Here is a 23,284-nt window from a genome sequence, read left to right as displayed (position 1 = left end):
GACCCAGTTTTCTAAGTGGGATCTGGGGAGTACAATTTGTCAATTTCCTTCCCAAGAGGCCCTCATTGTTTAAGCAGCTAGTGCTCCTAATTGCTGAAAATAATAGTGAAGCAAAATCTAAAGGCAATGAGGAGAATCCAAGAAGGTACCATTCATTCAAAAACCAAGATGCCTGTATGCTTTAAGACACATGCTTTAATAAACACTATTAAAGATTGATAGTATTGTTGAATTTGAATGTCTTCATGGGGTATCCTCAAAATGAAGGCAATGATGACAGAAAGTAAGGCTTCATAAAAATTCTTTATAAGAAACCAAATGGATATGGTGCAGAACAGAGAAGTTAGTATGAGAAAGGCCAATGTAGTAATGGGATAGACAGGAAAAAATAAGAAATTGAAAAAGAGAAGTAATGAGTTGAGAGCACAAGCCACATAGTCTGGTGCTTTGTTAAGCTCCCAATTCTTATGAATGTTCAAAGTACCAAATCATTTCTATTATAAAATTCTGTAAAACATTTCCAAATTGAAATCAGAAGATTTTATATTCATGTCTCTCATTATAATGTAATAAACTGAATTCATCACATAAGTATGGCTATACTTGTTACAAAATATTAATTTAACTTAATGTACTAAAACTATGAGCATTTTAATGCAAGCATTTATTTTTCTACAGACTTATTGTAAGTATAAATAGCCATATACAGTCATTAAATATTTGCTTAATAAATTAATACTGCATTCTGGCTGCTAATGTACTGATGATAGCTCTTTCCACTAAGTTCAGTGCTTTCTATATTTGGAATCAGTTGACCAAAAGTAATGTGTGAATATACATAGTAATATAAAATATGATTGAAAATAATACATGGAACAATTGATTATTTCTGTAGAAGACACAGAAAGTTCATAGAGTATTAGCATTTGAACCACACCTAGAAGAATGAGTCAGACTTCATTGAAAATGCTTCTCAGTTCTCAGTAAATAATCACAGATTCTTAATAGACAGAAAATTTAACAAATTTTCACTAACTACTAAACAGTGTGGTGATAAAGCATTTGAATTGTTGTTCTGAAATGAGAGGAAATCTAGTAATAAATAAAATGTTTAAGAGATTTATTTTGTAGATGAAAATACTGTATCAGTGATTCTATTACTATATGAAATTATAATTGATTGGCTATAGTTTATTAAAATATACCACTAACACTGAATTCACTTTACTTTTGCTAAAATGCTTAAAAATTTTAAGTTGTATGTGTGTTCTTTGGGAATGATGATCAAAAAATAATATTCAAAAACACTGGACAATGGCACTGAATAGGTGGCTTAGCAGCTAAGGCATTAGCCTGCAAAACCAAAGGACCTAGTTTGATTCCCCAGGACCCATGTAAGCCAGATGCACAAGGTAGAGCATGTATCTGGAGTTAATTTGCAGTGGCTGGAAGACCTGGTGTGTCCATTCTCTCTCTCTCTTTCTCTCTCCATCCTCTTTCTCTCTTGCTCTCTCAAATAAATAAATAAAGTTAAAATTTTAAAAATTATTAATATATATATTAAAAACTTGAAAAATTAATTTCATTAGTCTTACCTAAATTTTTGTTTTCAAATTAGATGTTGGGGTGGGAGATAGTTAATTACTTTTGTAATAAAATGTACTTTACAATAGTCTCAGTGAAAATCGCTACAATATCTGAGTTTAATACTTTCTCATTTTATTTTTTATATTTTTACATGTTTTATTTATTTATTTATGAGAGAGAGAGAGAGAGAGAGAGAGAAAATGAGAATAGGCCTTCCAGGGTCTCTGGTTCCAGATGTATGAGCCGCCACATGCATCTGGAATTGAATCTAGGTTCTTAGGCTTCTCAGGTAAGTATCTCATCTGCTAAGTCATCTGTCCAGTGCACCAATACTTTCTTAAAAATAATTATCTTTGCCAATGTGCAAGTATCTCTCAACAGCTTCCTTTTTTAAAAATCCTGTCTTCTACTTAACTACTCATATATAGCATACTAAAAAAATTAGTCATATTTCCTTTGTTGGGAACAAATTAAATTTACTAATTTTCCACTCATCTTCCATTTAATTGGAATTTCGCTGGATTCTGATTGGGCGGATTGATCAGGATTGATCTCAAACTTGCCCCTGGTTCTCAATCCTCAGTTCCTGCAGAGCTCCGCATCCTCATTAAAACAGGCCAGAGGCCATTAACTTGAAACAGTTCCTTGACACTTTCCAACAAAAAAAAATTATCTTCATCTATACTCATAGTAAATTTTCTATTTCTTTAAATTTTTTTGGTTTATTTTTATTTATTTATTTGAGAGTGACAGGCATAGAGAGAAAGAGGCAGATAGTGAGAGAGAGAGAGAGAGAGAGAGAGAGAGAGAGAGAGAGAGAGAGAGAGAGAGAGAGATGATAATGGGCACTCCAGGGCCTCCAGCCACTGCAAATGAAATCCAGACATGTGTACCCCCTTGTGCATCTGGCTAACGTAGGTCCTGGGGAGTCGAGCCTCGAACCAGGGTCCTTAGGCTTCACAGGCAAGCGCTTAATTGCTAAGCCAAGTCTCCAGCCCTAAATTTTCTATTTTTTATCTAAATACTTGCCTACTCCATAAGGCAACTTGTGTAGAACCTCACTGCTCTTAAACCAGAGAAATCTGGATTTTTCTGTGCCACTTGTAATTGAATAATGTGACCAGTGTCAGTTATGTTTTTCCCCACCTGATGTATGTTTTTTGTTCTTTGAACACATGACACATTTATTCTGCTTGACACATAACTTCATCCAGGAAACATCAACTAGCCAGACTTATTGTACTCATGAGTACATATGATAGGTCTTCATGTAGTCAACTTACAAAGAGAGAGAGAGAGGGAGAGGGAGAGAGGGAGAGAGGAGGAGGAGGAGGAGGAGGAGGAGGAGGAGGAGGAGGAGGAGGAAGGAAGAAGGAAGAAGGAAGAAGGAAGAAGGAAGAAGGAAGAAGGAAGAAGGAAGAAAGAAGAAAGAAGAAAGAAGAAAGAAGAAAGAAGAAGAAGAAGAAGAAGAAGAAGAAGAAGAAGAAGAAGAAGAAGAAGAAAAATGATTTTATTCTCTTTTATCCAACCACAATTTATCTGATTCCTAGAATCAAAGAAACACTGGTGGGGAAGCTTGCACAAATTGTACCCTTGTTTTTCCCCCTTTTAGATCTCATGATTCGTACATGAATGACTCTATTGCCCACTGTGCCCTCTGACAGCTAAGTCTCTTACCCATCGCCCTGGGCATCCACATGCTATTCAAATATATTCAAAACTGACCGCATATTTATTTTTAGTGAAACTATATTAACATATAAGAATATAGTAAAATTTCCAAAATTGCAGTTACAACCTGTAACATTTTGTTACTACTTGTTCTTTTTATTCATACTATTTTCTGCACATGTGGCTTTCACCCATATCCGTCAACACTTCTTGCTTTAAGGAGAGTTGAATCCATTTCATTTATTTCATATTTTCTCTTCTCCAAAATAGAGAGTTGTTCCCTTATAGGAATGCATTTCTTAATAATGTTATAAAGAACTAAGATGAGTTTACATTTAGAAGGTGTTTGAACATATAATATTATCCAATTTTTAAAATACTTATATTGTTTTATTTGAGAGCACAAAGATAAACTGTGTGTGTATGTGTGAGTGTGTGTGTCAGAGAGAGAAAGAGAATAAGTGTGACAGAGCCTCTTGCCACTGCAAAAGGAACTCTAGATGCATGTGTCACTTTGTGCACCTGGCTTGACATGGGTTCTGAAAAATCAAGCTCAGTCCTTCGGGCTTTGCAAGCAAGTGCCTATAATCATTGAGCAATCTCTCCAGCTATATCTGCTCTTAATAAATTGCAATTCATATCTTACTAACTTATGGAATATAGTCTTATACAATTCAACCCCTGTTTTGTTTTTAAGGCCAGATGACTGGTACACAAAAAGAATTGTAGACTTTGCCAAACACATATAAATAGGATAATTCCTTAAGTGGTAGTTAATTTATCTTATACAATGTTTGAATCTACTGAATGCTAGTGTAATGAATCATAAATATACTGAATATTTCTTACAGGTCTTGAATACATAGGGATGCTTATGAAATACTGAGTGTAATAAATGATATTCATGGATATATAAAATACTTTGTATCCTACAAGCCTTATGCTAGGCTTTAAGTATATTCTATGTAAGAGACAGCATAAGTGTGCACAAGGCAGAAGACAAGGAGAGACAGAAATAGGTTGATAAAAATAATCTCACTTAATACCTTAGCATGTAAAGGCATATCTACATGTAAGTTGAGAGGTACTGAAGACATTTTATTGTAGAGACCAGTACATGTGAAGTTTGCCTAAAAGAATCATAGTGGTGAGAACATGTTCCCCAAACAGAAAAAAAAAAAAGAACAAACAAACAAACAACAATAACCGAACAAAAACAAAATGCTATGTAAATCTGAAAGGGAGCAGGAAGATGTTTAAGAGAGCTGGTGGTCAGATGGAAAAGAACTGGGAGAAGGTTATGCAGATCTTCCTTCCGAGTGAGTGACGTCTTCGTGTGGCAAGGAGATGGCAGAGGACAGGCAACACCTGGCTCTTCAGACAATGATAAACATGTGGGGTTTAACTACACATACCTGGTGCTTCTGGAGAATTTCAAGCAAAGAAAGAAAATATTTAGTTTAAAAAAAAAAAACATGAAATTCTATGAAGAACACAGGGGTACTGCTGGTGGTCAGAAAATACATTCTGTCCGAAGTGGCATCTAAGACTAGCTATGAAGAATGAACAAACACTTTGTTCTCTTGTTCTTGGTCTGTGGGCTGTCAACTCCCATGCATGCAGATTACGTGAAACAAAATGCCAACAGTCTAACCGAAACTGCTGAACCCACTGCACACTTATCTTCAAACAGCAAACAAATAAACACTTGCAGGCGCTATGGTCCAAGTGAGCAATGGAGACACACTACAAATCAAATATAATATTTTAAAGTATTTCTCACTTCTCTACCTAAATATTTTCATTGTTTATCTCTACTCTTACCATTCTGACTATTTTTCTCAAGCAGACATTTCGTCCTTTGTCAACTAAAATATTTAGCTTGAATACTTCTAATCCATGCTTTATATGGTTTTCAAAAACTTTAGAGACAAACCGAATCTCACAAAATATCCTTAAAATATAGAACTTTAAGGGGGAAAAAGTCATAATCCAATAGAGATTAATCCTATGCATGATGGTAAAAATAAAATCAAACATTCATTTGTTTTGCTGGGTACATTCAAATTATATAGGTTCATTCAGCAGGCCATATGGAATGCCTTCTGTCTATCACAAAAGAAACTTATGAGGTGATAAACATAATGATAAAGTAATGTCTAGCTGGGGTAAGATACTGCTCAGTGGGTAGTTCTGGGTGTACAAGGATGAAGATCTGAATTTGAAACACAGCACACATGTAAAATGAGCGTTTGGCAGCCTGCACAAGTTATTTCCAGTGCAGAGACAAGAAGATTTCTGGCACTTGCTGTCTAGCCCTGGCTAGCTGATCTAACCCAATTCAACTGGTGAGTTCTGAATTAATGACTTTCTCGGAAAATAGGGGAGACAGCAATCTACTGTGACACCTGACACCAGCCTCTAGTCTGCATACACCTGCGCACGCACCTGCGCTCACACAGCACTCCTATGTGCACCCACAAACATACAGACAAATGCCCTCCTCATGTACACACGCTTGCGTGACCATACAAATAATGACAATGTCTAGTCCCCATCGTTTAAAAGCCCGAGTGCACTAAGGAGTCAGACAAGGGCACAAGTAAGAAAAGCCTTCGGTCAAGACTTTCTGGATGTGTTCTTGGCTAAGGTGGACGATGGATGTCTTCCATGCCCTAAGTATTGTGGAGCTCCTGGGAACACCTGACCTGTGTTCATAAGCCAAGAAAATGAGACTGGAGTACATAACTGAGTGAGATACTTGTGGATTCCGAAGAGAGGTATTGCAGACAGCAGGGCTAAAGCGGGTTAAAGCATCTCAGACTGTAAGTAGGGTGAGCCAGAATGAATTCAACACATGCTTTGTGGTCAACGTACGCTGACGCTGACTCAGAAGAGGGAAGAAGTCGACCTGGTGCGCAGGCAGTTTGCTCTCCGACTGTCTGTGGGTTAGGTCAGTAGGCTCGGGCCGTACCACTTTAATCTGGAAGGTGTCACAACCACATTTGTCTCCACTAACTGTACTCTGCAGTACTGATGGATTTGATCTGATGGAGAATAGGGAGGCTGCAATTCTTCAATCAAAGAAAGACGGACCCCTGACACACTCAGGTACAGCATCAATAGAAAATAAAACGAACGTACAAAATAGCTGGCAAATTAAAATGAATGCCTGGATAGATATGTAAGTTGGAATAGTGAAAAAGCTGACTCAAACATGAGTAGAGACTAAATATAAGAAAAGAAAAAAAAAAAGAGGTGGGGATATAGGAAGACTATTCAGGGTCTGTTATTTCTATTGAGATTTCTAATTTCAGATACCCAACAGAACATGATCTACACAGATTGAGATCTCCAGTAAGATGATCTGAACCGGACTTATAAACTAGGTGCATTCATTTGATATCTATTTACATGTCTCAAGACTGGGAGAAGTTCATCACAATAGAAGTGAGACTCTTTTTTGCCCAAGCCAATAATCCCTAAGTACTTTGATGCGACAGAACAGTGTCACTTGGACCAAGCTGAGTGTTCAAGAGCAATGAATGCTTCATGCACAAATATAAGTTGTGTGCTTTATTTTGATTGCAGTGAAATGTATCCTAAATTTAACATGCACAACTTCAAGTGTTTTTTCAAGGTCAGAGGTAATTGGAGGATACTATGAATTAGACACTCAGAGACAGTTAAAGATGTGAAAAATCACTATGGGAACCAAGTTGGACATAACAGTGTCAAGGATTCTGAAGCTTGAGTCTATTAGATGTTTCCCAATGGCATATGGATTTTTCATACTACAAAACACATATAGGAAAATAAGTTTTCAAGAGCTTTAAATAGCAAAGCTGCCTATATTTGGGCCCTGATTTGTTCAGCCATTTATCCTGTAAGTTTGTGCAAACTTCCTAAAAGCTTTATTTTTCTTATAGAAAACTGTATATATATATATGTGTGTGTGTGTGTGTGTGTGTGTGTGTGTGTGTGTGTGTACTGCCTAAGAACTTCACAAGAAGTAATTTAGAAAATGCCTGTAAAACTCTTAAGCTAATGCCAATCTCATGGTAGGAGCTTATGTAATAGATTCCATTCCTCTTTCATTCTATTTCATGTTCATTTTAAGAAGAACACATTTGTCAGCGTGAATTAGCTAACTAGAGCCAACCCAATACCTCTAGGAATATCACATGAGGTGAATTATGTTGCTACAGTTATGATAAGAATCACTCCTTTTTCATATTTTTCTATTGCCATTATTTTCCTCAGGAACTGAGTACATACACTTCATATCAGCCTCACTCTCTGTGGGGAAGAATGGTGGAAATGAACGATAAGAATAAAATATGAGAATAAACTGTGGTAAAATCTGTGGGAATATTACTTATGGGCCTTACACACAACTTTTCTGAGATTGTTGCTTTGAGATATTAAATCCCTTACTTGTATCCTGCTGGAAAGTTAATCATCCATGTAACACACCCACTTGAAGCAATGTGACTAGGTTTCCTCTGCCTTGGTGAACCTTTGGCCTGAACAGCACAGATGATCAATGTGGACAAGCAATGTTTAGAGATGCTGAGTGATCTTAAACCATGCTCTTTGCCCAACTTCCACAGTAACTTGATTGGCTCTAATCATTCTTGCATAAGAAGCACTGACCATAGCAAAGAAGACAATAAGGTCAGTAACTATGGGCACCCAGGTCTGTTGACAACAATAGGCTGGCTTAATGTGATTGCATTGGTGATCAGACTGTATGTATTTGGATCAGTAAAGTGTTGTCAGTCATACTTCTAAACCCCTTTCTTTAACAAAGGATTAAAGATTTTGAAAGTCAAAACCTTGTTACCCTTTGTTCATACATAGTGCCTTTTGTTCACGCACTACTGGTCTTTGGCTGTTCAGTACAAATTGTAGGTGTGTTCCTGTAGACAGAAGAATCCACAGTAGATGAAGAAGATTTACTAAGGGATTACATTTCTCTTCTTTTGCCCCCTCACGCCACTACTAGAGGCAACTAGCCCACTCCTAGGTTGGGAGTACCAAAGGTTAGCTCTCCCCCTTCCCAGGCTCTGCTCCTAGGAGCAGTTTGCCCACTTTTAGATAGGAAAAATCCAGGAATGAGTCTTCTACAAACCAGGGCCTTCCCTAACCCACAGCCACAACAAGTCACCTCTTCAGCACTTGCAGAACCAGGAAAACATTGTCCAGGTGAACGAAATCATAAGCAGCCACAGTAACAAGAGGCCAAATAAGTTCAGTAATGTTTTATGTTTTAGCTCAACTAGCGTCTCCTTACTAACCTCAATTCTACACCTTCATTTTATTTCCAGCAACATTTATTAAAAATTTAGGAGAGCTATGAGTTACAAATCCTGGTACCTACAGTCTAAGACAAGACTTCACACTTCATGTTGTTACAAAGAATGACATGTTTGAAAACAAAAGAGAGACTGGAGGGAGGGGATATTATGGAGAGTGGCATTTCAAAGGGGAAAGTGGGGGGAGGGAGGGAATTACCATGGGATATTGTTTACTATTATGGATTCTGTCAATAAAAAAAAAACATAAAAATAAATAAATAAATAAAAAGAATGACACGTTTGTGTATGTGCCATCAAGTGCCTGCTAGGGGACCTTCTCTATCAGCAACCCTGTGAGTACTAAACTCCATTGGCTTAAACACCTATAGGGTAAAACAAAAGCCAGTCTATATTAGTAAAAACAGAAAGAAAAGAGGACAAATGTTCTGGCTATTTGCTACCATAAACCTGGGAAGCAAAATTTGAAAAGATTACAGTTCAGAACTAAGAGCTGGCATTTGATGTCATTGGCTATTGTTCAGGGTCATTATAGAAATGAAATCTCCACACTGAAGCTCCCATTTCAAAACTGTGTCAGAGCAGCAAAGGTCCATCTCAATTTATGGTTTTATAGACTTTAAAAACAAGAGTGAAATGTAATACATCAAATCTTGATCTTTAGAAATGGAAATTGCACTTGCTATCTCATTAATAGTGAAGTGACATATTTGAATTCAGCAGGGAGAACAGTCGTACTGTCAAACAATTTAGACAAAATGTCTGTAGCATGCACACACATACAGACACATGCATGAGCACTCACAAAATCACCAACATGGTCATACATTACACAAAGAATAAAGTCTTGGGCTTAAGAAGGTGGCTCAGCAAGTAAAAGTTATCGCTGTGTAAGCATGAGGAGGTTGAGTTCAATCTCTAGAACCCACACGAAAAGCTGGGACTGACCAAAGGTGTCCACAAGCCCAGTTACAAGAGGGGAATGGAAGTAGGAGAATCTCTTGGATCACTGGTCAGCTTCACTGACAAAAAACAATAGCTCCAGGTTCAATGAGAGACTTAGTCTCAAGGAATAACTATGGAAGAGCAATAGAGGATGACAACACATCTTACTCAGGCCTCCACACATTAGTGCAAGTGGCACATGCATATGCACAGGCTTGTGCATACACATATCATGCATACTACACACACACATACACACACACACACACACACACACACATGCACGCGCGCACGCACCAGAAAAATGAGTTTCAACAAAATTCTACTACAGCTAATTTCAAGAACCACGTGATAACTCTGAATAACCTAAAAGCTTCAAGCAAACTTGACTGAAAATAAGTCAACATCGTATGCAATAGTATTTATAAAATGTGAAATGTGTCATCAGAAAGACGGCCTTTTAAAACTCAGAAGTCAACTTATTATTGGTGGCAATTAACTTGGGAGAGATCAGTCATGCTTTTATTTTCCCTTAAGCTCTTTAAAATGTATTTTGTTTGTGATAAACTGCTTAACTTAAAACAAAATTATGCATCACCTAAATCTCATTATTTTCTTTTATTCACATCTTTAGGCTGAAGACTATTACTTTACATAAAAAGGGAATTTTTAAATTATCTTATGCAAGTTATCCTCTATTAGAAAGTAAATATTCAGTTCACGTTTTTATTATTATGTTTTGGAACCTAGTAGGATAATAAACATTTGTTTGCAATGGCTCCATTTTTTTTTTCCAAATACACTTTGATACCTTCCATTTTAATCAGACTTTAGCCAGAAAATACTTATCATTTCTAATGAACTTCTGAAAGTTTGTGACACCTGTGTAAAGTTCTGTGGAAAGAACAGTTTAATTGTTCTCTTCCATTTTTATTTGTTGAGCTGAGTTTACTGAAGACCATAACTTCTATTTATGAGGCTGTTTACTTTGTATTAGCAACAAAGTTGCACCTTGGTTAACAGAATGAAGATTTCTGCTTCACCAATAACACTTAAATAAACTGAATGTTCATTACATGTTAAGCACATTGCTCTTCACATGAAGTATCTTATTTAATTCTCACAACAACGTTATGAGACTAGTTTGTGGTGGTCTGAATATAAAGTGTCTGCCACAGCCTCAAATGTTTGAGTTTAAGCTGTGTACTTGGGGTCTGTCTGGTTGTTGGCTTTGGGAAGTGGAGCCTTGCTGGAGGAGCAAATTGGAAGGGGTGAAGCCTGGGGTTGATGACTTCAAGACTAGGGAGTGTTGAGAGCTGACTCACTCAAGGGATTTCATTCCTGCATGTTGTTGAAACATGATGACCCAGCTCCTTCTTTGTGTATATATATATCACACAAATCTACAAATCTATCCTAAATACCATGTCATGCTGAATTCCACTCTGAAAGACGCTGTTATAAAAATAGGCTATAAATTGATTTACTAATTCCATTAAATGCCAAGGAAACACATAACATAATCACAAGTGTGATACTAAATGTCACTGTCACACTGTCCTTGTATGTAAAGCGGCACTGTGAAAGAAAAAGCCAGTTGAGAATAAGCCCATTATTCAATGGCCATGTTGGATATCTCCCAATTTTGGAAAGGATGCAGTTGTAATCCTGATGCAAGTTGTAATCCTGATACAAGTTACATACACATCTAGTTTAAACAAATAACGCTAATTGTGGAATTGGACAGTTAATTATGTTTTTAAAACTCAGGAAGTTATAAGGTTGGTAATGCTGAAATTGCACACTTTAAAACATTGGAAATGATTTAGGAAATCTGCCACGCACATGTTCTGTAAAAGTTGTCTATAGAGTAGCAATTTCTAAAAAAAAAAAAAAAAAAAAAAAGTATATTATTAAAACAACATGGGAAATTGAAGTCTTTCTGTGGAGGTTCCTAAAAGAAAGAATATTGAATGAATTTTAAGACAAAATATTTAAAAATGTCAGTTCTAAGCAGCCACCCTCTATACTCAGTGTCTTATGAAAATGAAATTGATATTATCTTTTGTGTTGCACATGTGCATAGAATCCAAGTGGTGCTCCTTAGTGAGCGTATCACCATCCGGTAGAAAACCGACGCGTTCGCAAAGACCCTTGGAGAGAGCCGGGAAGACAGAGAAGCCGCGGAGCGCACGGGCCGCGTGGCCGCAGCGCTGAGCGCGCACTCACCCAAGAGCGTGAGCACGCAGGCCAGGATGGCGACCAGCGCCCCGGTGCTCAGGCCGGCGGGCAGCACGTAGGCCTCGGCGTTGCAGGTCTGGGCTGCGCCGTCGGCGTCGCACTCACACACGCGGATGGTCAGGGTGTTGGTGCTGCTCAGCGAAGGAGAGCCACTGTCCACAATGAAAACCGGCAGGTAGTAAACGGATTGCTCTTGTCTCCGGAAGCCGTGTCTCCTGGTGAGGATGGAGGCTGTGTTATCTAGACGGCAAAGGACAAATGCATTACAAGAAGTCTGGTGGGGGCTGGAGACATGGCTCAGCGGTTAAGCGCTTGCCTGTGAAGCCTAAGGAGCCCGGTTCGAGGCTCGCTTCCCCAGGTCCCACGTTAGCCAGATGCACAAGGGGGCGCGCGCGCGTCTGGAGTTTGTTTGCAGAGGCTGGAAGCCCTGGCGCGCCCATTCTCTCTCTCTCCCTCTATCTGTCTTTCTCTCCCTGTCTGTCGTTCTCAAATAAATAATAAAAAAAAAAAAGAAGTCTGAGGGGATTTGAAGCCATTCTGTTCAATATGACCCTCCAATTAGCAAAACTATGGACGCATAACTCTAATCAAGTTTCATTGAGTTCCTTTGTACAGACCTTTTCCCAAGGTAATACAGTTTAAAGTACTTGTGTTATTTTACACTGACAAAAAAGTTATGAAATAAAACTAGGCATGAGTATGTTAAATATAATTTACTTTGTTAACAACAGCTTCGTAAAAATGGCATATATTTTCATTTGTCTAAAATTTCAAACAATTTTATGTACGTAAAGGATGGTTAAAAATTAACAAAATATTTCTGTGGTACCATCAGATATATTTTTAGTCCATTCATTCTTCAGTGAGTTGCGAGTTAATGTAGAACAAAGTGCAGTAAGATAACACGTTTTTATTTAAGCTGAGCAAGTGATCAATGGTCACTGAGTGAGGGCAAATGTTTTGAGCAAATGACACCACATTTTATTGTTATTTGAACTTCTTTGAATGCTTGTACAAACCAAAATGACTAGACCATCATTAGGTGAAACAACCTTGCAGAAACTATCATCATAAACATAGACCAACACTGTGTAGAGTCTTGTGGTGCAGGGATATTCAGAAGTACGGTTAGTGAAGTCATTAAATAGCATTACTCACACCTTCTCAAACGGCATGCATATAAACATTTTTCTAATGATAGAACAGGTCACAATTTATGGTCGATATTCTCATTCAAATCAAAAGATTGTAAAAGTAATGAATAAGTTTATGTAGCGGTGGTTTTCATAAACTAGACATAGAATTTGTTCAGAAGTATATTTTTATCAGCCACCTACTTCTCCAGAAATTTTGTCTTAATTTACTTATTAAATAACTTATCAAATTCTTAGAATTTACCATAACAAATTAAAATATAAAGGAAATGATAGAAAATCATGTTCATACTGTCATTCAGGGTTTATGTGTGTGAATGTACATATGCCCTCATCCAAATGGCCAAAAACTTATCTATCCAATTTTATCTTCAAACAATTAACAACATTATCATGAAAAAAAAACACAAGCTTACATTATTCTCCAGCAACCCAAAACAACAAGACCATACTCCACTGTCGAAAAGGTATTAACTGAAATCATAGGTAAGATAGGAATAAAAATATCAGATCCCATCTTGTAGGCTTGTATATAGACAAATCTTTCATTTTAAATTTGCTTAAAACAACCTAAAGTGTCTTTAATGTCTTTCCTTTCAAACCATTAATTTGAAGAATGTGGCTGTTGAAATCTTAAGCATGGGTCATTGAGGAATATTGAGTATGTCCTTATATGCTTAACAATAATGCATAAGGTAATGGCTTGCCTCACAACAATAATCTGCATATTATAGGTACATACAATTGGATAGAAACAGATTTGCAAAGTTGTCAATTTATAGTCTAACAGATATATATATACCCACACATACATGTATATATTGCATATGCGTGAGTACACACACACACACACACACACACACACACACACACACACACGGAAAAGCATAAGCCAAGATACCCAATACATGAGAAGAGAGCCCATATTGTTCAGGAAGAAATAAGCCACCTAAAGATGCTCTCAATTTGCTCCCTAATGGGGAAGATCATGTAAAATATCATTTTCTTGGGGCTGGGGAAATGGCTCAGTGGCTGAAACTGTTTATGCCCGCAGAACACATGTATAAGCAAATACAAGTAGCCCACATGTCGGCAATCCCAGAAGTTACCTATGGCGATGGGAAGTAGAATCATGACAATCACAAAATCGGAAGTCTCATTAACCTGGCACTCCTAGCAGCAAGTGGTAAGCGAGACTCTGTGTCAATGTGAAGAACAGAAGGACCCGCACCCAGAGGCTGTGTTCTAACCTCCATTCACATGCTATAGTACACACCAACCATGCATAGCCACAGACCACAAACAAACATGCAAACTAACACATTGAAAGTGTAATAATAAAAAAAAAAAGCATGAATGAATGAATCTGGGCTGGAAAGATAGCTCAGCAGTTAAGTGTGCTTTCTGTACAAGCGGGAGGACCTTGGCAGGCTGGAGGTCGTCCTAGTTCAAATCTCCACCTCCAGTGTCAAAAGGCCGGGCATGCCACGTGCACAAATAGCTCTCGTCCCACCTAGGAACAGGGCATCTGTGGAGCTCTGCAAGCTACAGAATCAGTCAAAGAAGAGCGCAGCTCAGAAACACCACTAGGCAGAAAAGTGACTGAGAGGGGTCCCAAAGTTCTTTTGGGGCCACCTGAGGCAGGCAAATCCCCAACCAAGGTGACTGTATGGGGTGACACAAGGGTGCGTACAAGTGTGTGTGTGTGCGCGTGCACACACACACACACACACACAACAGAAAAAGAAATTATCTTCTCCTCATTAATGCCACCTTCCTCCAGGCTTGCACCCACCGCGCAATCCCGCCACTACTGGATGATGACTGGGGTCATCGTCAGAGTCGTCTTAGAAATGTTACAGGATGCCCCTATCCAGACGGCATGAGCCCGAGAACTGGCAGAGGTCCCTTCCAGCTCTGATTAAGTCTGAGACAATGCCTTCGTCCTTTATATTACTAAAGGGACAACAAAGCCTTCTCCTCAGGTGCAAAATGGGATCATGAAAAAGTATTACTTTTAGATTGAATTTTTGAGGCCAAGATTGCATTTTTTACACTAAAGAAAGTTGTGGCCTCAGGCAAAAGTTCTCATAAAACATTTTCTGAAAGCATGCCTTTTCAGATAATCCTGGATTTGGCTAGCAAATCCATTTTTACTTTTTTTTTTTCTTTGCTAAAGATTGACTCAAAAGATGTCACACACATACACACACACACACACACACACACAATTCAAGGGAATATACTAATTCTTCCTTGAAAAATCCTCATTATTGTCAATATTCATTATGAAGCAAAGCTTATCTACTTACTGATATTTGTAAAATGCTTCTATAATAGTTATGGCATTCTTCGGGGTACTTAAATAAAGAGAAGGGAAATTAAGTTCGGAATGATAAGGTGTTCTTTTGCCATTCTTTTTATTTTTAACCTTTTGGATATATTTTTATTTTTATAGGTTACATCCATTTTCTTGTAAAAATAAATGAGCAACTAATACCGTCATTGAAAGCCTTAAGGGAAAGTTCCTTTAGTTTGACATGTGCAGTAGCTATTTCTGAAGGTCTCAAGTGTTGTCTACATAGCACAGACTTTATTGAGGCACTTAAGTACCCTTCAACACATCAGATCATTTGGATAAAGAACTTGGTTCACAAATGAAGAAGCAAGTGTATAAAAGAAAGGGTAAGAGACCCAAATCTAACATTTCCCACTTGGCTTTAGGCCTAAAATCATTTAAATGGCAGCTTCTCCTTTAAGACAGCAAATCCATGCAGGAAAAAAAAAAATACTCTGAGGGGTTCATTGCCTTTTAATTAATCTCCTTGCTGTTTAAAAGAAAAAATAAATAAATAAAAAGGAAAGAAATCCTTAATCAGAACTCTGGAGAGAGAAACAGGACTTGCTTTGAGAGCCTTTAAGTGTTGACCCCAAATATGTTACCTTTGTTGTCCTTCAGTGAAAAGTTGTGGCTGGTGGTCGTGTCCGGTGTCAAGCTGAAGTAGAACTGATGTCCATTGGAGGGCTCGTCTTTATCCACAGCACTGATTTTCTGGATCACCTAGGAATGCAGAATATCAACTCAGAAAGGCATGCTGGTGTACTCGACTAAGAGTTCTGAGGCCAGACCGAGTGATTTTACGCCATATCATAAATGTCATCTCTCTGAATGTGCTTAGGGAACAGAACAGACCTGCCATGGTGAACTTAATCTTTAAAACGGGCTCCAGAAAACAAATTATGTCTTTCCAAAGTGTCTGTTTGAATGGATTTTTGTGAACCTCCAAACAAGCTGTACCAATTGATTAGACACCCCAGTAAGCATCGCAAGACACCGAGTGTATGGATGAACAAGGCAGGCCGAGTTTGCTCCACACTTAATTCTTAGACCTTCAAGGCCCACAAACTGTGCTATGTAATGTGGGAAAGAGACCAGTCAGGCTTAACATGCTATATTTTCCTTACAGGTAGCTAAGCCTTTAAACACTTAACAGGGCATGGTTTTTATTTTTTGTTTATTTCAATGTCTACAGTCTCTTCCTAAGAAATTTTCATCACCCAGTGTGGTGGTTTGATTCAGGTGTTCCCTCATAAACTGAGGTGTTCTGAATGCTAGGTTCTCAGGGATGGAGATTTTGGAATTAACACCTCCTGAAGGCAGTGTATTTTTGAGGGTGGGCTTATCGGTGTTATTGCCAGTGACCCCTTGCCAGTGTTTGGCACACTCTCCTGTTGCTATTGTCCACTTTTTGTTGGCCAGAAGTTGATATCCACCCTCTGTTCATGCCATCATTTTCCCCTGCCATCATGGAGCTTCCTCCCCTCCACTCTGAAAGCCAAAATAAACCTTTTCTTCCCCACAAGCTGCTCTCGGTCGTGTGATTTCTGCCAGCAATGCGAACCTGACTGCAACACCCAATTAAACACGAACTTGAAAGTTCTTTTAATATTACTTTGTGGGACACATCAAAGTGTTAGCTGTGCTGACACGAGCTGATTACTGATCATCTTAAAGCTAAGAGGTTTCAGCGTCACTGCGGCAAGGGGCAAGCAGCTTGAAAGACTCACCTGGCCCGGCTGCGCGTTCTCACAGACCGTAGTTTCATAATCCATAGCGAATTCTGGGGCGTTGTCGTTAACGTCAAGTATAGCGATGGCCACATAGCCTCTTCCTACCTGGGACGGATTCTCTAGTAGATAAGAAAATGCTTTGTAATTCATGTTGGCAGAACAGCTGTCCTCCTGCTGCTATTTTACTCAAGAAACATGAAAAACAAGGCAAAGAAAAACACTAAACCTCAAATACAAATGTTTCAATTTCTAAAGTACAAGTCTCTAATGAAAACTGGAATCATAAAACTGTATCACTTAAACAGAACTATAGATATCTGATGCAGATATATGAATTGATTTACATATGCATATTTTGTGCATACTTGCATACATGTACCTGTATAAGGTGCATATATGTGTACATGTAATATATTGTGTTTATATACCTTATAGGGTACACCTAAATGTAAACCTGATAGATCTATATGTATTTTACACATACAGGCCTATAAGTATCTGTGTACATATGTATATGTAGGTGTCTATTCTTTGATACAAAAGGTATTTAAGAGCTGGGGAAATAGCTCATCAGTTAAAGGTGCTTGCTTGCAAAGCCTGTTGGCCCTGGTTCAATTCTCAGCACCAATGTAAAGCCTAAAATAAAATGTGATGCATTGGGCTGGAGAGATGGCTTAGCGGTTAAGCGCTTGCCTGTGAAGCCTAAGGACCCCGGTTCGAGGCTTGATTCCCCATGTCCCACGTTAGCCAGATGCACAAGGGGGCACACGCGTCTGGAGTTCGTTTGCAGAGGCTAGAAACCCTGGCACGCCCATTCTCTATCTCTCCCTCTATCTGTCTTTCTCTCTGTGTCTGTCGCTCTCAAATAAATAAATAAATAAATTTTTTTTAAAAAATGTGATGCATAATTCTGGTATTCATTTGCAGTGTTAAGAGACACCCTGGCATACTTCCTCCCCCTACAAACAAATACATGCAGGTAAATAAATAAAAATTATACATATATATATATATATATATATATGTGTGTGTGTGTGTGTGTGTGTGTGTATATATATTTAATTTGTTTATATATATGTATATATATTATGTAATTTTTATTTATTTACACACACACATATATATTTTATTTATACACACACACACACACACACACACACACACACACACACATATATATTGAGACCATCAATAGTAAATTATAAATGCAAATTTTTGATTTCATAGTACTGATTGGTGTGTGTATAAATGTAAATACTGTTATACATGCATTATATATTAATATGGTAGTATATGTGTAATAGGAATATATGGCTATAATTAGACCTTTGTCTTCCCACCAAGATGGTGACTGCCTAATTGCACCACAGATCCCCGGGAAAGAAAGGCAAGACATTAAGGATTCACTGGGTCTTTTTTTTTTTGAGGTAGTGTCTCACTTTGGTCCAGGATGACCTGGAATTAACTATGTAGTCTCAGGGTGGCCTGGAACTCATGGCGATCATAGGCATTCTTTTAAATGGTGTTTTATCACAGGCTAAAATAAATTCAATGTCAGAATGATCATGTCTTGCTGTTTTGGTCAAAATCAGTTCACTAATTATTGAAAAGCTATTTCCCCAACACCCCATGGAGATAAACAAAATATGTGCAATGTTGGCACAGAAAATAACAAATATTCAGACAGCAATTCAATCCCATGTCTTATAGGTTACCTTTCCATTAACATTGAAAACGTTAACAAATTGAGTAGTGAATATATGTCCTAGGTGATTTTGCATTTTCATATTCTTGTTCAATTGAATTATGTAAATATTACAAGTCACACTAATTTCTCACATCATCAAAACCCATTTTGCACTCTCACCCTTCTCCATTCCAGCCCCATTTTCAACCTCACAACTTACGGCTCTCCATGGCAAGGACTGTGATGTTGTGAATGGCATTGGTCTCTCGGTCCAATGATTTGGCAGTTGTAATAACCCCACTATTGGCATCAATATTGAAATATCTCTCCAAATCTGTGTTTCTGTCAATTGAATATCTGAGTGAAAATTAAAAGAAAATGTTTAGCATTCAATGTTGGTTATCTTTCTCATTGTTTTCATTAATTGCATATATCGCAACCAAATCATACTGACTTCACGGTGACTCAGGTTAGTAGCAGATATTACACGATGCTTAAAACTTCCATAATGGGAGGGAGGGATGGCTCAGCAGTTAAGACATTTGCCTACAAAACCAAAGGACCCAGGTTTGATTCCCCAGGACCCATGTTAGCCAGATGCACAAGGGGGCACACATATCTGGAGTGTTTGTTTGCAGTGGCTGGAAGCCCTGGTGTGTACATTCCCTCTCTCCCTCTTTCTCTGCCAAATAAATAAGTAAATACAAATATTTTTTAAAAAAACTTCCATAAATATAGCTGTTTGTACAGTATTACCCCACATTAGTAATGTCTTTGTTTGAATGCCAGTATTTTTAAAAATAAGCATAAGTACAGTTATTAACTGAGACTTTTTAATATGCCATTGTTGCTTCAGAGGCACTATTATTATTTACAGTAGGCACTAGCTTTTTCTTTAGATCTCTCTAAAATCAAACACAAATAGACATCGTGTCCCTTTTGCATACGTATGGTCATCTTTCGTTTTGGCAGCACCAACCCATGGTTAGGCTCTTTTTATTTGGATCCTCAATCAAAGGTTTTGACTTGCTTTGCAAAGACATGGTAGAACATAAAACTTCTAAAATCATGTTGACTTTTGGATATTCTAAAAGTGGAGCTAGCTCAGAGATTAAAATCATCACTGTGCAGGCAACGGCACCAGAGTCCAGGTCCCTGGAAGCCACACAAAGTTGGGAGATGGAGCCTGTCATCCCATCATGCCTATGGGATGGGAGGCAGAATCAGAAGCCCAAGAGCCCAGGAGTCAGCTACCCTGGTGCACGCAGAGCTGCATGAGGGATGCTTGCTGCCTCTCCCTCTCCCTCTCTATTATAAGCGCTCTCAGCAAATCCCTGGTCAAACAGACTTCTCGATTCTCTTATGTATTTACTTATATTAAAAATATTTTATTTATTTATTTTGAAAGAAAGAAGAGAGAGACAGAGAGACAGAAAGTGCATGCCAGGGCCTCTTGCCTCTGCAAATGAACTCCTGCCCCACATTGTATATTGGGCTGTATATGGGTCTGGAAAACATGGCAAGCTTCAAAAGTATGCCCTTCTAACCACTGAGCAATCTTCCTAACCCCCATTTACTTATTTTATAATTGTTTATTTGTCCCTTGTCTCTTTAAAGAAATCTTGTTCATGCTTAAAAGAAATCAATCACATATTTATTGATTAGCACATGCACAAGGTGGGTGGTCATTAGGGTTTCTTACCAATGCAAACAAACTCCAGATATAGGAGCCAAATTGCTTCTGGTCTTAAGCAGGTGCTAGGGCAATGGACACAGGCTGCAGGCTTTGAGCTCAAGTGCCTGTAATTGCTGATCCCACTTCCCCAGACCTTGTTTATTTTCTACTGGTGTATGTTCATTGTAAATAATAATAAGCTTCATTAATTTACTTTCATTCAAGTATAGCATGTCCTTTGGCTTTTAGATTCTTGAAAGCAAAAAGGCCATGAATTTGACATCCATCTGCTTATATTAGTCCTTTACTCACTCCGTGGGTAAAAGCCAATACCTGAAATATTTAACTGCATTCCTGACAGTCTCGCATATTGTAGAATAAGAAAAAAGGATACGTAAAATGAGAATTTGTTTAATATAATGACATCTGTCATTATTCACCATATGAGCAACATACTAATACTTTTGGAATCTAGGGCTGGAGAGATTTCTCAGTGGTTAAAGGCACTTGCTTGTAAACACTGAAGGCTCTGGTTCAATTCCCCAATACCCATGTGAAACCAGATGCACAAAGTGGCACGTTCATTTGGAGCTCATGTGCAGTGTCAAGAGGCTCTGCTGTGAGTGGTGTGCCCCATTCCATTTCTGACTTATTCTCTCCCTCCTTCCCTTCCTCCCTGCTTGCAAATGACTCAAAAAAATTATTTTGGAAAAAACAGAATCTGGATATAAACCAGAACTCTCCTTTTTGAAGAAGTCTTGGAAACTAAAGTTTCAATTATTCAAATATATGTCATTTATGAATTATAATCTTTTCAGACTCACTTGTATATTATTTATATCTTTAAGAAGCTATAATCTCCATTAGATATCACTATATGGTACAAAAACATGGGTGTGCATTATAAGAAAGTGTAAGTATATATTTGGTAATTTAAGTTATTATGATTTCCTTATCCTTCTCTTTATTCACTCATACATTTCATGACTACTTATCAGCACCTAAATTATCAATGTTTAGGAGAAAGTGAGCAAGTTACCATAGTAGTGCCTTACAACCTAGAAAGCAAAACAAAACAAAAGAGAAGAAACAGCATGTCAACTGCAGCTCTGAGTGTAAGGCCAAGGAACACAGTTGTCTATTTGATGTGAGGCAGAAATGGAATTGGGGTATTGGAACATTCCTCCTGAGAGAGGAGACAAGGTTGACATCACTACAACTCTGACAATGTTATTAATGGGTGGACTCAAGATGGTTTCGACAAATTCTGCAAACTGGCACCCTGAAGAGTTTGGCCCCCTTCCATATATGTCGGGGTGGTCAGAGAGATGGCTTTCATATTCTCCGGGAGGAACAGCTAAGCTTCCTTATCCTGCCTTGCCTGTTTACTACACAGAGAGCTTCATGTTGAATCATCTCCTCTCAAACAAGTTTCTGAAATTTTTCACAACCTGTCCTCTATGCTTGCATTCATCCATAATATATCCCAAAGGGGATTTATCAGCTATTCCCAAAAGAAACTACATTCCTTCTGAACTTGTTCATTTTGAAAATATATTGAATGTTTAAAGCACAATATCGTATCTATTTCCTAATAAATATACAAGGTCATGTGTGGATGAGACCTCTGTTTTAATATCTAATATTCTACCTACCTAAATTTTCGTTAGGACAATATCAGTTTTGTTAGAGTCAGTCATGTGTCCAGATTGGGGGAAAAATGTATTTGTGCACCCTTCTTGTAGATGCAGCCTTATGCTGTGTGTCTGTGCATATGGGGAGGCCAGTAGAAAGTAATGTGGCAGAAGTGGGCAGAACTTTGATACAAAGAAGAAGTAAGCAGAAATTGGTGATGCACATTTGTAGTCCCAGAACACTGGCAGGGAAGGCAAAGGGAATAAAATTTCCTGACCAGCCAGGGCTACATAGTCACCTGAAATCCTGCCCCCATATTACAATAAAAAAGAATGAAAACAAAACAATGAGAGGCATTTGATAGTACACTTGATATTTGATTTTTCTTGTTCTTAACAATTTCACCTATGTCATAAAAATTATTATGAAAAGTCCAGAAACCATTCCATAAGTACAGTGAATGTTTATCAATAAATTTTTCAACTGAGCTAAGTCCTGCACTACGATTCCGCATCCTTTTCCTCCCAGCCACCTCCTCCATCAAATGGAGCTATCTATTGTGTGGTAAAGGAGAATATACACATTTTGTGCCATTAGTCAGTAATCCTGCATCACTCTTCTGACTTATTTGAGTCCCTGGGTCCTATGAAAGCAAGCTATTAGGATTAGGGTGACAAGTTTTTCTTATTATGTCAGCAGGTGTACCATTTCAGAAATCCTGCTCTCTCTCTCTCTCTCTCTATATATATAGATAGATAGATAGATAGATAGATAGATAGATAGATAGATAGAGATATAGATATGAATGATCCATGGAATTTCTGCTTTTATTGCCCCACAAGAAACCATACTGCAAGGAAAAAGGCAAAGATTTTAGGCATAAACTTGTCACAAACTCTATGAACCACAGCCTTTCACTCTTGATTTGTATTTTCTCATTCTTCATCTCCAACATGATGATCCTAAACAATTATTCTCCATCTCCAAATTTTATACTGCACAGTTTTATGAGATCTTTTGTAAGATCTCTTCCACAGCTAAATAAGAGGTTTGGGAAACATCTGACACATCTGGGCATCTTAAGTGCTCTGCACATCTGTTGCAAAAATGAATTCTGAATAAAAGCCTTTCATTATCCCTGATGCTTTAAGATATACTACTGAGATCAACCAAAATACCATTTTTCATTGCCCCAGCTAGCATTCGTACAGCACCAGCTACTGATTGGCAAGTTCCAAACAGAATGTTTGCAGTAGTCGGGTAGATTAGCATCAGCATGTCATTGGTACTCCAAAAATGG

At 38.0% G+C, this 23,284-nt stretch overlaps 1 protein-coding gene across 3 annotated transcripts in view; it reads right to left on the bottom strand.

Annotated features, from left to right (window-relative positions):
- Cdh7 (cadherin 7) overlaps nucleotides 1–23,284 on the bottom strand; it is a 142,767-nt gene that overhangs the window by 4,967 nt on the left and 114,516 nt on the right. For all 3 annotated transcript variants that reach the window (XM_045135331.1, XM_004654809.2, XM_045135332.1), the window contains exons 8-11: nucleotides 18,895–19,031; nucleotides 16,985–17,106; nucleotides 15,860–15,977; nucleotides 11,751–12,002 (exon numbers count right to left, since the gene is read on the bottom strand). In XM_045135331.1, coding sequence (XP_044991266.1) covers nucleotides 11,751–12,002; nucleotides 15,860–15,977; nucleotides 16,985–17,106; nucleotides 18,895–19,031 — 629 coding nt within the window. The remainder of the gene's footprint in view (nucleotides 1–11,750; nucleotides 12,003–15,859; nucleotides 15,978–16,984; nucleotides 17,107–18,894; nucleotides 19,032–23,284) is intronic.

Source organism: Jaculus jaculus, chromosome 15, assembly GCF_020740685.1.
Source record: "Jaculus jaculus isolate mJacJac1 chromosome 15, mJacJac1.mat.Y.cur, whole genome shotgun sequence".
Taxonomy (NCBI): Eukaryota; Metazoa; Chordata; class Mammalia; order Rodentia; family Dipodidae; genus Jaculus; species Jaculus jaculus.
This window is presented reverse-complemented; position numbering and strand designations above follow the sequence as displayed.